The sequence below is a fragment of the Dendrobates tinctorius genome, unplaced genomic scaffold (genome assembly GCF_039654945.1).
Source record: "Dendrobates tinctorius isolate UK_male_01 unplaced genomic scaffold, ASM3965494v1 ptg000062l, whole genome shotgun sequence".
NCBI classification, from domain to species: Eukaryota; Metazoa; Chordata; class Amphibia; order Anura; family Dendrobatidae; genus Dendrobates; species Dendrobates tinctorius.
The window spans coordinates 13,970,954-13,983,787 of record NW_027361730.1 but is presented as its reverse complement, the minus strand read 5'-3'; the positions used below and the strand labels follow the sequence as shown (position 1 = coordinate 13,983,787).

Below are 12,834 nucleotides of genomic sequence, written 5' to 3'. Positions count from 1 at the left end.
ATCATGTAATGTGTAATGGGAGGGCGGGGGTGCCACCTAAGGATATCAACACCCTTTATCAAGGTGAGCAGAAAGCAAGGCAGCTTGTTTTCTTCTGGCAAAATGGGCCAAAAAGAGACTTTTCAGAGTCAATTAAAAGTCTTACAGAGGGATCTCATGAAAACCTTCCTTACCTTGTCATGTCTCTGAGTTCTGAACACCTTGTTCCTCTGGACAATCCAGCGAGGCTACAGTTCTGAAATATGACAGCACTGGAGGATAATGGGTTCCTGGTCGCCTCACATTTGATTCTTCTCAAATCTTTGGCCGATAATGTGGTCGACTTTTCTCCACACGTTTTTGGGATCCTAATGACTATTGCAATATCATTTTTGATGGTTCTGTGGTCGCACTCCAATATCTTAGCAGTTACGGGAGTGCTGCATCTCTCTGTAAGCCTTCTAACAGTTTTTTACTTTTCAGAGTCAGGTAAATGTCTATTTTGGCTCATTTTGCCTGAGAAAAATAAGCTGCCTAATAATTATGCACATCTTGATACAAGGTCAAAATAATGCGAGGAAGGAGGAAAAGAAATAATCCTCAGCTTACTTGTGAAGGAGGAATGCCACACAGGGTGCAGTGCATAGAGCACTCCAGGCCGGTTTCTGGCTTGAATATGTTGGAGAAAAGGGTGTTCAAGCAGCCTCTATATCAAAGCATGGCAGAAGGCATCCAGACGTCCGGTCTACGCAGGTCTTAATCATGACTGTGAAGGGTTTTGCTCGAAATGCATAGACCAGACGTCTGGACGTCTACTGCCATGATTTTGTTTCGTCTAGTTTTTAATGTTTTTATCCTAAAAAATGTGAAGTTTTAGAATTTTTGATATCCTGTTGATATCCTTGGTCCACACCTCCTTCATTACACAAATACCCATCACATGAGCTGCTTCATCCGATCAGCTATCAAGTTTATACAGCTTGGAGTTGGAAAAGAATGCAGAAAAATGATGACATTGTGAAAGTGCTCAATTGCCTAATAAGTCTGCACGTGGTGTACTTTTCCTTTTACAGATTATAGAAAAAAAAGTAAAAAGCAGCACAAGTGGGTACAGGGTGCAAAGTCTCATAGGTACATACCAGTCCTCATAGATCAATTATAAGGTGCTATTTATTATCCTATGTGTCTAAGTTTCGGTCCGTAAGTGTGGACCTTTCTCTAGGCTTGAGAAAGGTCCACACTTATGGATCGAAACTTCGCCACATAGGCCAATAAATAGCACCTTATAATTGATCTATGGCGTGCTGCCTCAAATTTTTAGATTTTATTTTATTTTTATAAAATGCCCTGTGAACTCTATGTACGCCCCTGCTTGCAGTGCAAGGGAGGGGGGGCCCAGGCACATTTCTTGCACAGGGGCCCCAAGCTGTCAGTTTCAACCTCTGCCATGTATGTCAGTCATATCAGCAAAAAATGTAAATACATCCTAGTGAGAATGTATTCATTCTCGATTGCATTGCACCAATGCACATAGGAACAAGAACAAATGTATTTATTATACTCATTTATATAGCGCCATTAATTCCACGGTGCTTTACAGACATTATCGGCACTGTCCCCGATTGGGCTTACAATCTAGATTCCCTATAGGCCCCGTCTCGCATAGCAATATCGCTAACGAGATAGCTAATGCGTCACCGATTTTGTGATGCAACAACGATCTCGCCTGCGATCTCGCTACGTGTGACACGCAGCAGCAACCGGCCCCCCTGCTGGATATCGCATTTTTTTGTCGTCAGCGTCCCGCTGGCCAGCACGCATCGTTGTGTGTGATCGCTGGTTCGTTGCTGCGTCGCTGAAGAGATCTGCTTGTTTGGCAGCTTACTAGCGATCATTTAGCGACGCACCAGCGATCCTTACAGGTCGTACCTTTGCTGGGATCGCTGGTGCGTTGCTAAGTGAAACGGTACCCTATCAGTATGTCTTTGGAATGTGGGCGGAAACCCACGCAAACACGGTGAAAACATACAAACTCCTTGCAAATGAAATAATGATCTATACCAGGTTTAAATATAAAAAATATATGTGTATCCTTGAGCAAAAAAGCAGAAAATTCATACACACACATGTTGCAAGATGAATAATAATATACTCATGGCCACATACAATGTCACATCAGGTTAAATTCTATACTAAATTAAGAATAAATCTTCATAGACATGCAATAAATACCCTGCCAGTATACTATCCAGGGACCCACCACACCCGACGCGCGTTTCTCACTGAAATGCTTAGTCCTTTCCATGTCTATGAATGTTTATTCTTAATTTGGTATACATATGTCATCTGTTATGTGATAAACCATAAGGGGTTATACTGATGCCATAGCTTTGTTTTAGAGTTACTCCTATTGTCACACTTACAGTGCTTCTTTTTCACTTATCTTCTAATAATAAATAACTTAGCTGTGGACATTTTTGTACAGCCTCTTATCTCATTACTACATATTTTTTACATAATGTCTGAGTTATACACACATGCTTCTACATTCTGATACTAATATAGCCTAATGTGACATTGTGTGTGGCCATGAGTATATACGGTATAATTATTCATCTTGTAACGTGTATGAATTTGTTGAGCAATGCTTCACATATATTTTTTTATATTTACCCCTGGTATAGATCATTATTACATTTGTTTTTCCTATACATTGATGCAATCAAGAATGTATACATTCACACTAGGATGCACGGTATTTACACTTTTTCGCTGATGTGACGTACGTGGAATCTATATTCTTCTTTATAACTTGTGATCCAGGAATACTCACCAATTGCATCATCTGTGGTCATTTCCCTCTTTTTATATGTAGATTTTCAGTTTTATGATTATTTAAATAAAGTTTAGCCATTTTTATTGGCCTTCTAGTTTATTGCTTGTGCTTTGGTATTCTCCTATCCAGTAAAATGGAGGAGAATTTCTTATTCTCTAAATTATAATAATGACGACTACCTGAAAAAGCAAGATAATTAATCTTGCAGCCGTGGGCAATAGTCTGCCTCACCGCCAAAAGGAGAACCAAAATGAAGACTTACAACAGACTGTATTTTTAGAAGCGCCTCATGATGCTTTCATTTTGACCTTCTTAAATTTCCTTTGAACACTGAATGTTTGTTGCGGGCTTTGCCGCTAGAGATTGTCAGGGAATGTATGGTATGATGGCACTGATTGCGGGGGAAGGAATTGGAACAAAACTTGCTTGCTTTGGCCTGTGAAAGAAGCACTGTAGCATTTCTATTCACTGACTCCTTAAATACTTGGCCTGCTCTGATGTCAGTGCACCCTGGGGGTTATACAAAACTGCTAATGGGAAATTGCCAGAAACCATTTGACTGTAGGAGGCAATCTTCTTGCATATCTGTAGGCAAATTATTTTTTTTTTTAATATTTTCAGTCAAGTGTTTTTTTATTGAAACATTTGAAAATTAAGTACAGTACAGACACTGGCGCCCTGACCCTCCCCTCCCCCCAAATAATACAAGATATGTCGGTTACAAAGGATATTTCACAGTTGGGAAAACAAAAAGGATTCCAAATTGGGACAGAATCACATCCTATGCAGCAGATTAGCTGAATGCACCTCACATCTAGCACATAAAGGATTTGGTCAAAACTGTACACTACCGTTCAAAAGTTTGGGGTCACCCAGACAATTTTGTGTTTTCCATGAAAGCTCACACTTTTATTAATCAAATGAGTTGCCAAATGAATTTAAAATCTAGTCCAGACATTGACAAGGTTCGAAAAAAAGATTTTCATTTGAAATAATAATTTTCTCCTTCAAACTTTGCTTTCGTCAAAGAATGCTCCCTTTGCAGCAATTACAGCAATGCGGACCTTTGGCATTCTAGCAGTTAATTTGCTGAGGTAATCGGGAGAAATTTCATCCCATGCTTCCAGAAGCCCCTCCCACAAGTTGGTTTGGCTTGATGGGCACTTTTTGCGTACCATATGGTCAAGCTGCTCCCACAACAGCTCAGTGGGTTGAGATCTGGTGACTGCGCTGGCCACTCCATTACAGATAGAATACCAGCTGCCTGCTTCTTCCCTAAATAGTTCCTGTATAATTTGGAGGTGTGCTTTGGGTCATTGTCCTGTTGTAGAATGAAATTGGCTCCAATCAAGTGCTGTCCACAGGGTATGGCATGGCGTTGCAAAATGGAGTGATAGCCTTCCTTATACAAAATCCCTTTTACCTTGTACAAATCTCCCACTTTACCAGCACTAAAGCAACCCCAGACCATCACATTACCTCCACCATGCTTGACAGATGGCGTCAGTCCCTCTTCCAGCATCTTTTCAATTGTTCTGCGTCTCACAAATGTTCTTCTGTGTGATCCAAACACCTCAAACTTGGATTCGTCTGTCTATAACACTTTTTTCCAATCCTCCTCTGTCCAATGTCTGTGTTCTTTTGACCAGTCTCATAAATGGCTTTTTCTTTGCCACTCTGCCCTGAGGCCAGCATCCAGGAGTCGACTCTTCATTGTAGACATTGACACTGGCGTTTTGTGTGTACTATTTAATAAAGCTATCAGTTGAGGACCTGTGAGGCGTCGATTTCTCAAACTACAGACTCTAATGTACTTGTCTTGTTGCTCAGTTGTGCAGCAGGGCCTCCCACTTCTCTTTCTACTCTGGCTAGAGCCTGTTTGTGCTCTCCTCTGAAGGGAGTAGTACACACCGTTGTAGGAAATCTTCAGTTTCTTGGCAATTTCTCTCATGGAATAGCTTTCATTTCTAAGAACAAGAATAGACTGTCGAGTTTCACATGAAAGTTCTTTTTTTCTGGACATTTTGAGAGTTTAATGGAACCAACACATGTGTCGAGGTAGCTATTTAGGGAGGGCTAAATTAACCCTTCACGGTTGAGCCAGTGATGTCCAAATTATTCCAGTGTTGCTAGCAACTCAAATGACCACACGGAGATGGGGGTCTCTGTACGGGAGGATCGGGGCAGATCACTAAGGCTAGTTTCACACTTGCTTTTTTTTGCAGCGCGTTTTTCCCGCAAAAAAACGCATTGAAAAAACGCATACAAAAGCATACAACTGCTGCGTTTTTTTCAAGCATTTTTATGAGCATGCATGAAAAAAACGCAGCGTTTTTATGCGTTTGTATGCGTTTTTAGTGTGTTTTTACCGCGTTTGCGTTTTTTTCCAACATTAGGTGGCCCCTCACACTAACCCAAACCATGACTTTACTAACCCTAACCCTGACCCTAACCCTGACCCTAACCCTTAACCAAACCATACTTAACCCTAACCCAAACCCTAAACCCTAACTAACCCTAACCCTGACCTTAACCCTAACCCTTAACCAAACCATACTTAACCCTAACCCTAACCCTAACCCTGACCCTAACCCTTAACCAAACCATACTTAACCCTAACCCAAACCCTAACTAACCCTAACCCTGACCTTAACCCTGACCCTAACCCTTAACCAAACCATACTTAACCCTAACCCCAACCCTAACCCTGACCCTAACCCTAACCCTAAACCCCCTTAACTAACCCTAACTCTAACCCAAACCCCTAAATTCCATGGTTAACAAAAAAAAACGCATGTGCAAAAAAACGCATACATGAGCATGCCAGTGCGCACGTATGCGCATCCATAGGCTATAATGGCCATTTTTAGCGCAAAACGTGCGCATACGTGCGCATGCGCTTTTTTGCAGGGCCAAAAAATGCAACATGCTGCGTCTGGAAAATACAAACGCACACCCCAAAAAACCGCAGCGCATGAAAATCGCATACATGCGCTTACCAGCGCGCAGGTATGCGCACCCATGTTAAATATAGGGGAAAAAACGCATGCGCACGTATGCGTTTTTTTACAGCGCAAAAAAACGCAAATGTGAAACCAGCCTAAGCCCCTTTATTTTAGTCACATCTTTTATAATCTTTTGCTTAATTATGCAAGGTTCTCAAGTACCAATAGCATCATTTCACTTTGTAAGCCAATAATATTGCAAGAAAACCGGAAACTACATATATGTCCGTATCCAAATAGAAAGTAGTATAATGGCATATTCTTCAGAGTTTTACGCTCCCGCCTCCCTTATCTTTGCACCTGATGAGAACAGTCTGGTTTCATGACAGCCCATGCCAATTACAAAAATTTATCTTACAGCAACAAAAATGAAGAAACGAAACCTTCAGAGAATGGACAAAACGAAACTTCAGCTCTGATTTTAGTATTAACCCTTCACAAATGTAATTCTCCAGATTCTCAACTAGCTCAAAGGAAGGTCAGGTTTATAGCTTCTCTAATCAGCCAAACTGTTTTCAGCTGTGCTAACATACTTGCACAAGGGTTTTCAAGGGTATTCTAACCATCCATTAGCCTTCTTACACAGTTAGCAAACATAAAGTACCATAAGAACAGTGTAGTTGATGGTTGTTGGAAATAGGCCTCTATACACCTATGAAGATATTGCTTTCCAAACCAGACGTTTGCAGCTAGAATAGTCATTTACCACATTAACAATGTATAGAGTGCATTTCTGAATCATTTAATGTTAGCTTCATTGGAAAAAACTGTGCTTTTCTTTCAAAAATAAAGAAATTTCTAAGTGACCCTAAACTTTTGAACGGTAGTGTATGTCAGCTAGGAATTGAGGAGGTCTCTATGAAAGGTGCACAACGTACAGTACACAAGATAATCTGTGGGATTCACTTAGGGACAGTTGGGGAACTCTCCAAAATTTCTTGCGAATGGCCTTCTGTGGGACCAATTACATCCTCCCATTTTTCTTTAGAATTAATCTGATATTTAACTAAAACCAGGTCCATTAGAGCGCTATATAATATTGAGATCAGACCACCAGAGCCAAGTTCCTAGGTACCCAGCCATCAAGAATAAGCCCCTCTGCCTGATCTGCATGCCGTATCTGGAGGTATTTATTAAATTCAGAGTCAGGTATTCCGAATTCTCATTGCAGGTGACAGAAATTCTTAATCGAGTCGCCTATTAAATTCGATTTGCGTCACCCATTAACCCCTTCCCGACCCATGATGCCTATGTAGGCGTCATGAAAAGCTGTGCCATTATGACCCATGATGCCTACGTAGGCGTCATGGTATAAATCACCGTCTTCCGGGTCGGGTGCATGGAGTCAATGAAAGGTCACCCGACCCGCAGGTAAAGGACCCTTTGTGCTTCACCACGGGGGGGTGGCTTAGCCCCCCCATGGCTATGATCGCTCTGATTGGCTGTTTCACTTTCAACAGCCAATCAGAGCAATAGTAATATTTCATCAATGAAATTTGATGAAATATTACAATCCAGCCATGGCCGATGCTTCAGTAGCATCAGACATGGCTGGAGACCACGATCAGACCCCCCCACACCGGCTGACAGGGGCGATCGGCCCCCGCCATCGACTGACGGCAGCGATCGGCCGTCACAATCTGCTCACCCTCCTCTTCCCTCCGCTCCCCCCCGCAGTCCGATCACCTCCCCTTCCCCCGGTACCCTCCGAGTCTCGCTCTGTCCCGGATCATGGGCGCCACAATCTTCCAAAATGGCGGGCGCATGCGCAGTGCGCCCGTCGAATGTGCAAGCGGCAGATTCCATTAATTCAGTTTGATCACTGTGATAGATCCCTAGTGGTAGGGACAGGGTAGAAGCCCCTAGTAATCGGTCACCCGACAGCTGAGTCGTGACACAGACATTTGCACCCCCACCCCCAGGAGATCATCACAGCCATGAATATGTTCAAGTTGAGCTGCCATGTAGTTGACCCATGATTTTGGAGTTGACCCATGATTTTGGGACTGCCTATTCACCTGCACTTTTGTCTTTTTGTATAGTTTACAGCTTAATCAATGGAGTCTACTATCCCCAAAATCAATTCCCTGATGGTTAGTTTAAGAAAAAATATCCCTCGGGTAACCAAATTGGGCAGTTGTGCAAACCCTATAGCAACTGAGGCATCTAAATAATTTTAATTAGTTTGGTGTACCACACCACTGACAATGATACCTTAGACCATGTACCCATCTTGTCTTTGAGCTTAGTAAGGATTTGGGGTAAGATTTAATCTTTCATAGTCATTTACTTGTGCTGATATGTTAATACCCAAATATTTAAATTCAGAGACCACTTGTAAAACTGAATTATCAAATGGGAGTAAGGCCGATTTTACCCCCGTAATCAGCAAACCTAAATATTCCCCGAATCTCTCGACAGTCTCCATCACTATGGGTAGAGTGGTGGAAGCTCCCTCCAGAAACTACAGAGTATCATCAGCATTAAGTGCCACCAACGTTCCCTCTGTGAAAACCTTTTATACCCGGTGACTCCTAATAATTGCAGCAACAGGTTCAATGACCAATGCGAACATCAGGGGAGACAGGGAGCAACCCTACTGCATGCTTCTAATTAAGACAAAGTTATGGGAAAGTTGTCCATTTACTCTTAACCTGGATGTCCCTCATATAGAAATTTTAACCATGAACTGAACCTAAAACCCAAGCCAAATTTTAACAACACTGCCCACAAGAATTCCCAGTCAGTGGAGTCAAACTCCTTGGTGGCATCGAGTGAACATATGACTATCGCCTCATTATCTACTGGAAGTTGAAGATTAAAGGGGTTGTCCACTACTAGGACAACCCCTTCTCATACCCCATGCTTGGCACTAATAAAATAATAAAACCTCTACTCCCCACCCGTGCCGGCGTCGTTCCCATGATGTCAGCACTCGCTCTCCCCGGAGCTCTCATGCGGCGTTGTGACACGTGATGCAAGCACGGGAGGTGAGTAAGAGGAGGGGGTTGTTGTCCCCTTCTTCACAGAACCGTTTATGAGAGAACATATGTTTGTTTAGTCTTTTCTTTAAGATGTGAGTTGTATGCCTCTTGTGCCCCTTTGCAGACCAACAAGTTCCCCACTGTACCTGTTAAGATGAATTTCTCTTCCGTAGATTTAATTCTATCTTGGAGGGACTCCCCAAACTGCCCTGACTTATTCGGCCCCCTGGAACTTTTCAACCTTTTCCCACATATCGTGCATCAAATATAAAGATACCAAATGTAAATTTTTGGTGAAGAATCAACAACAAGTGGAACACAATTGTGAAGTTGAATGAAATTTATTGGTTATTTTAAATTTTTGTTGAAAATTCAAAAACTGAAAAGTGGGTGTGCAATATTATTCGGCCCCTTGAACTTAATACTTTGTTGCACCACTTTTTGCTGCGATTACAGCTGCAAGTCGCTTGGGGTATGTTTCTATCAGTTTTGTACATTGAGAGACTGAAATTCTTGCCCATTCTTCCTTTCAAACCTTGCTCGAGCTCGGTGAGGTTTGATGGAGATTGTTTGTGAACAGCAGTTTTCCGCTCTTTCCACAGATTCTCGATTGGATTCAGGTCTGGACTTTGACTTGGCCATTCTAACACCTGGATACGTTTATTTGTGAACCATTCCATTGTAGATTTTGCTTTTTATGTTTGGGATCATTGTCTTGTTGGAAGACAAATCTCCATCCCAGTCTCAGGTCTTTTGCAGACTCCAACAGGTTTTCTTCAAGAATGGTCCTGTATTTGGCTCCATCCATCTTCCCATCAATTTTAACCATTTTCCCTGTCCGTGCTGAAAAAAGCAGGCCCAAACCATGATGCTGCCACCACCATGTTAGACAGTGGGGATGGTGTGTTCAGGGTGATGAGCTGTGTTGCCTTTACGCCAAACATATCATTTGGCATTTTTGCCAAAAAGTTTGATTTTGATTTAATCTGACCAGTGCACCTTCTTCCACATGTTTGCTGATATGTAGCAAAAAACTAGAGCATCAGCTCTTATAGAGACATAATATGGACCTAATCGGCACAGAATGTGGGACATATATGAGTTATTCCCGTCAAAGATGGGTATTGTTGGACAGTGCTTGTAAAATCACTTTTGCAGTCTGTTGTTTATTAAAAATTTGTGCTGATCTTGAGAGATTAACTTTTTCTTTTGTATACAGTTTGGTTACCTAGGTGACTGACCACGACATCTGTGTAGCAGCCTTGCCAAACATGTGCAGTGCTTACAAGCTCTTTTCTTTTCAGCTTGTAAGCACTGTTTTGAAACTACCAGGACGGCTGCAGCTCACTGTTGTCTGCTAACCTTGGCCAGCTTCTGTTGCAGGGCAAGCTAGATATCAGCCATGGTCGACCTCCTAGGCAATGAGCTGTAAAGATTGATATAGAGTAAAGCCCCCGTCACACTAAGCGAGATCGCTAGCGAGATCGCTGCTGAGTCACAAGTTTTGTGACGCAACAGCGATCTCGCTGTGTGTGACACGTATCAGTGACCGGTCCCCCAGCTGGGTATCGCTGATCGTGCGCTAATGTCCTGGGCCATTTTTTGATTGTTGGTCTCCCGCTGGCCAGCGCGCATCGCGTGGCAGCGGGAGACCATCGATCAGCGAGCTCCCACCGCTGTCAGTAGACGCTGGGAGCTGGTATCCAAGGTAAACAGTGGGTAACTAAGCCCGCACGTCGCTTAGTTACTCGCTGTGTACCCTGGATACCAGCATGCTCACGCTGGGAGCTGGTATCCAAGATAAACAGCGGGTAACTAAGTGCCGCGCGCGCTTAGTTACCCGCTGTATACCTTGGATACCAGCTCCCAGCTTGAGCACGCTGGTATCCAGGGTACACAGCAAGTAACTAAGCGACGCGCCCGCTTGTTACCCGTGTCGTTGCTGGTCCTGATTGCTGGTGAGATCTGCCTGTTTGACAGCTCACCAGCGATCAAGTAGCGACACACCAACGATCCTGACCAGGTCATATCGTTGTTGGGATCGCTGTTGCGTCGCTTAGTGTAACGGGACCCTAAGGCTATGTACCCACGTATGCAGAAAAAAAAAGGACTCCTTCCCAGGAAAAACACGCGTTTTTTGCGTGATTTTTGCGCGATTCTTGCGCTTTTTTTACAGAAGCAGCCTCCTGTTCATAGAGTATAATTAGAAATGCGGATTTTTTCCGCAAAATTAATGAGCATGCTGCGTTTTTTACCGCGATGCGTTTTTTTCGTGGAAAAAAATACATCAATATGCACAAAAGTGCGGAATTCATTAAAAAGAATGGGATGCTTCATGTAAGCGTTTTTAAGCATTTTTGCTGGAAAAAACGCGGAAAAAAACGCTTATGTGGGTACACAGCCTAAATTGCAAAAATACTTTAAAAAAAAAAAAAGCACTATCACTAATACTCATCCATGAAGACAGAAATAAACATTTAAACCAACGGAATGATCGTTTTATAAGCTGCATACAAGTTTACCTAGCAAAGACGTTGGCTCGCCTCACCATACCAAAAGTGAGAGGAGCAGAAATAACCCTTTAAATTTACCTCTTTCTTAGATCAAATGCACATTGTCATGTATTGTTTCCAGTCCATGGTTTGTGTCCTGTAGAAAATCACTATTTTCTTTTAAATTCCATAGGCTGTACATCAGAGGATTCTTGACAACAAATTTCTTATAGTAAGAAATAAGGATCTTCAATGGAGAGCAAACGATTCTCAGCGTTTTTACCATGAACATGCAGGTGAAATATGTTTCTAACACAGTTGCTGTGGTGTGACAGAGAATAATCCGGACTGTCCACCCACGAGCGGGTGCACTATAACTTATCATTGCAGACAAATCATATACATTAGGACTGTTACATTAAGGCTGTGTGCCCACGATGCGATTTTTAAGCATTTTTGCCGTGATTTTCGGCGCGAAAACGCTGCAAAAACGTTTAAAAATCGTGTACAGAACGCCCCCATGCATTCCTATGGCATTCCGCACATGCTGTGCTAATGCTGCGCTTTTTTCCACGGTGGAATCGCATCTCGGAAAAAATCGCAGCATGCTCATTCTTTTGTGCGGAATCGCAAAGAATGGCCGCGATTCCGCACCCATAGGAATGCATGAGAATCGCTTACTTCCCGCATGTGGCTATGCCCACCATGCGGGAATTTAAGCGTCTCATGTGCGGTTGGTACCCACGGTGTGGAGGAGAGGAGACTGTCCTTCAGGCCCTGGGTACCATACCCCTGTAAATAAAGAATGAAAAATAGGGGTATATTTACCTTCCGACGTCCCGCGCTGCCATCCCGGCCTATGCGTTCCCAGTAATGCCTTGCGGCAAGGCCCTGTGATGACGTAGTCTCGCGTGACTCTAGCTGTCTCGCGAGATCGCTATAGCAACGCGAGACTGCGTCATCACAGGTCTCGCAAGGCATTACTGGGAACGCTGAGGTGCGGGATGGCAGCACGGGACACCGGAAGGTAAATATACCCCGATTTTTTTATTTTTTTTAGCATTTTAACATTTTATCTTTTACTATTGATGCCGCATAGGCGGCCTCAATAGTAAAAACCTGGTCACACTTGTCAAACACTATGTTTGACGAGTGTGACCAACCTGTCAATCACTTTCCAAGCGATGCTTCAAATCACTTGGAAAGTGCTTGAATATCGCACACGAAAATCGCGATCATAATCGCGGTGAAATCGCGCGGAAAAAAACGCGCGATTTCTGGGAAGGAGTCCGGTTTTTAGTGTCCGGAATAAAACGCTACGTGGGCACATAGCCTAATTGGGATTTAGCTGTGTGGGGCCGAGACTGGGCGTTTAGAGGGGAGTTCAAACTTCTCTTGGCCTCCTCCTTCCATTTTCTATCACTCATTGAAGAGATTGAAAGTGACTGGAAAATGTATAGAACGTTTTGTAAAAATTAATAAATAGAAAACTATATAAAAAGAAACCTGATATTGCTAATAGTAAATGTATAAAAGTC

At 42.9% G+C, this 12,834-nt stretch overlaps 1 protein-coding gene across 3 annotated transcripts in view; it reads left to right on the top strand.

Moving 5' to 3' along the window:
* Window positions 1-12,834, top strand: part of NME6 (NME/NM23 nucleoside diphosphate kinase 6) — a 55,269-nt gene that overhangs the window by 36,040 nt on the left and 6,395 nt on the right. For all 3 annotated transcript variants that reach the window (XM_073579302.1, XM_073579303.1, XM_073579304.1), the window contains one exon: window positions 11,490-11,592. In XM_073579302.1, the coding sequence (XP_073435403.1) occupies window positions 11,490-11,592 (103 nt within the window). The remainder of the gene's footprint in view (window positions 1-11,489; window positions 11,593-12,834) is intronic.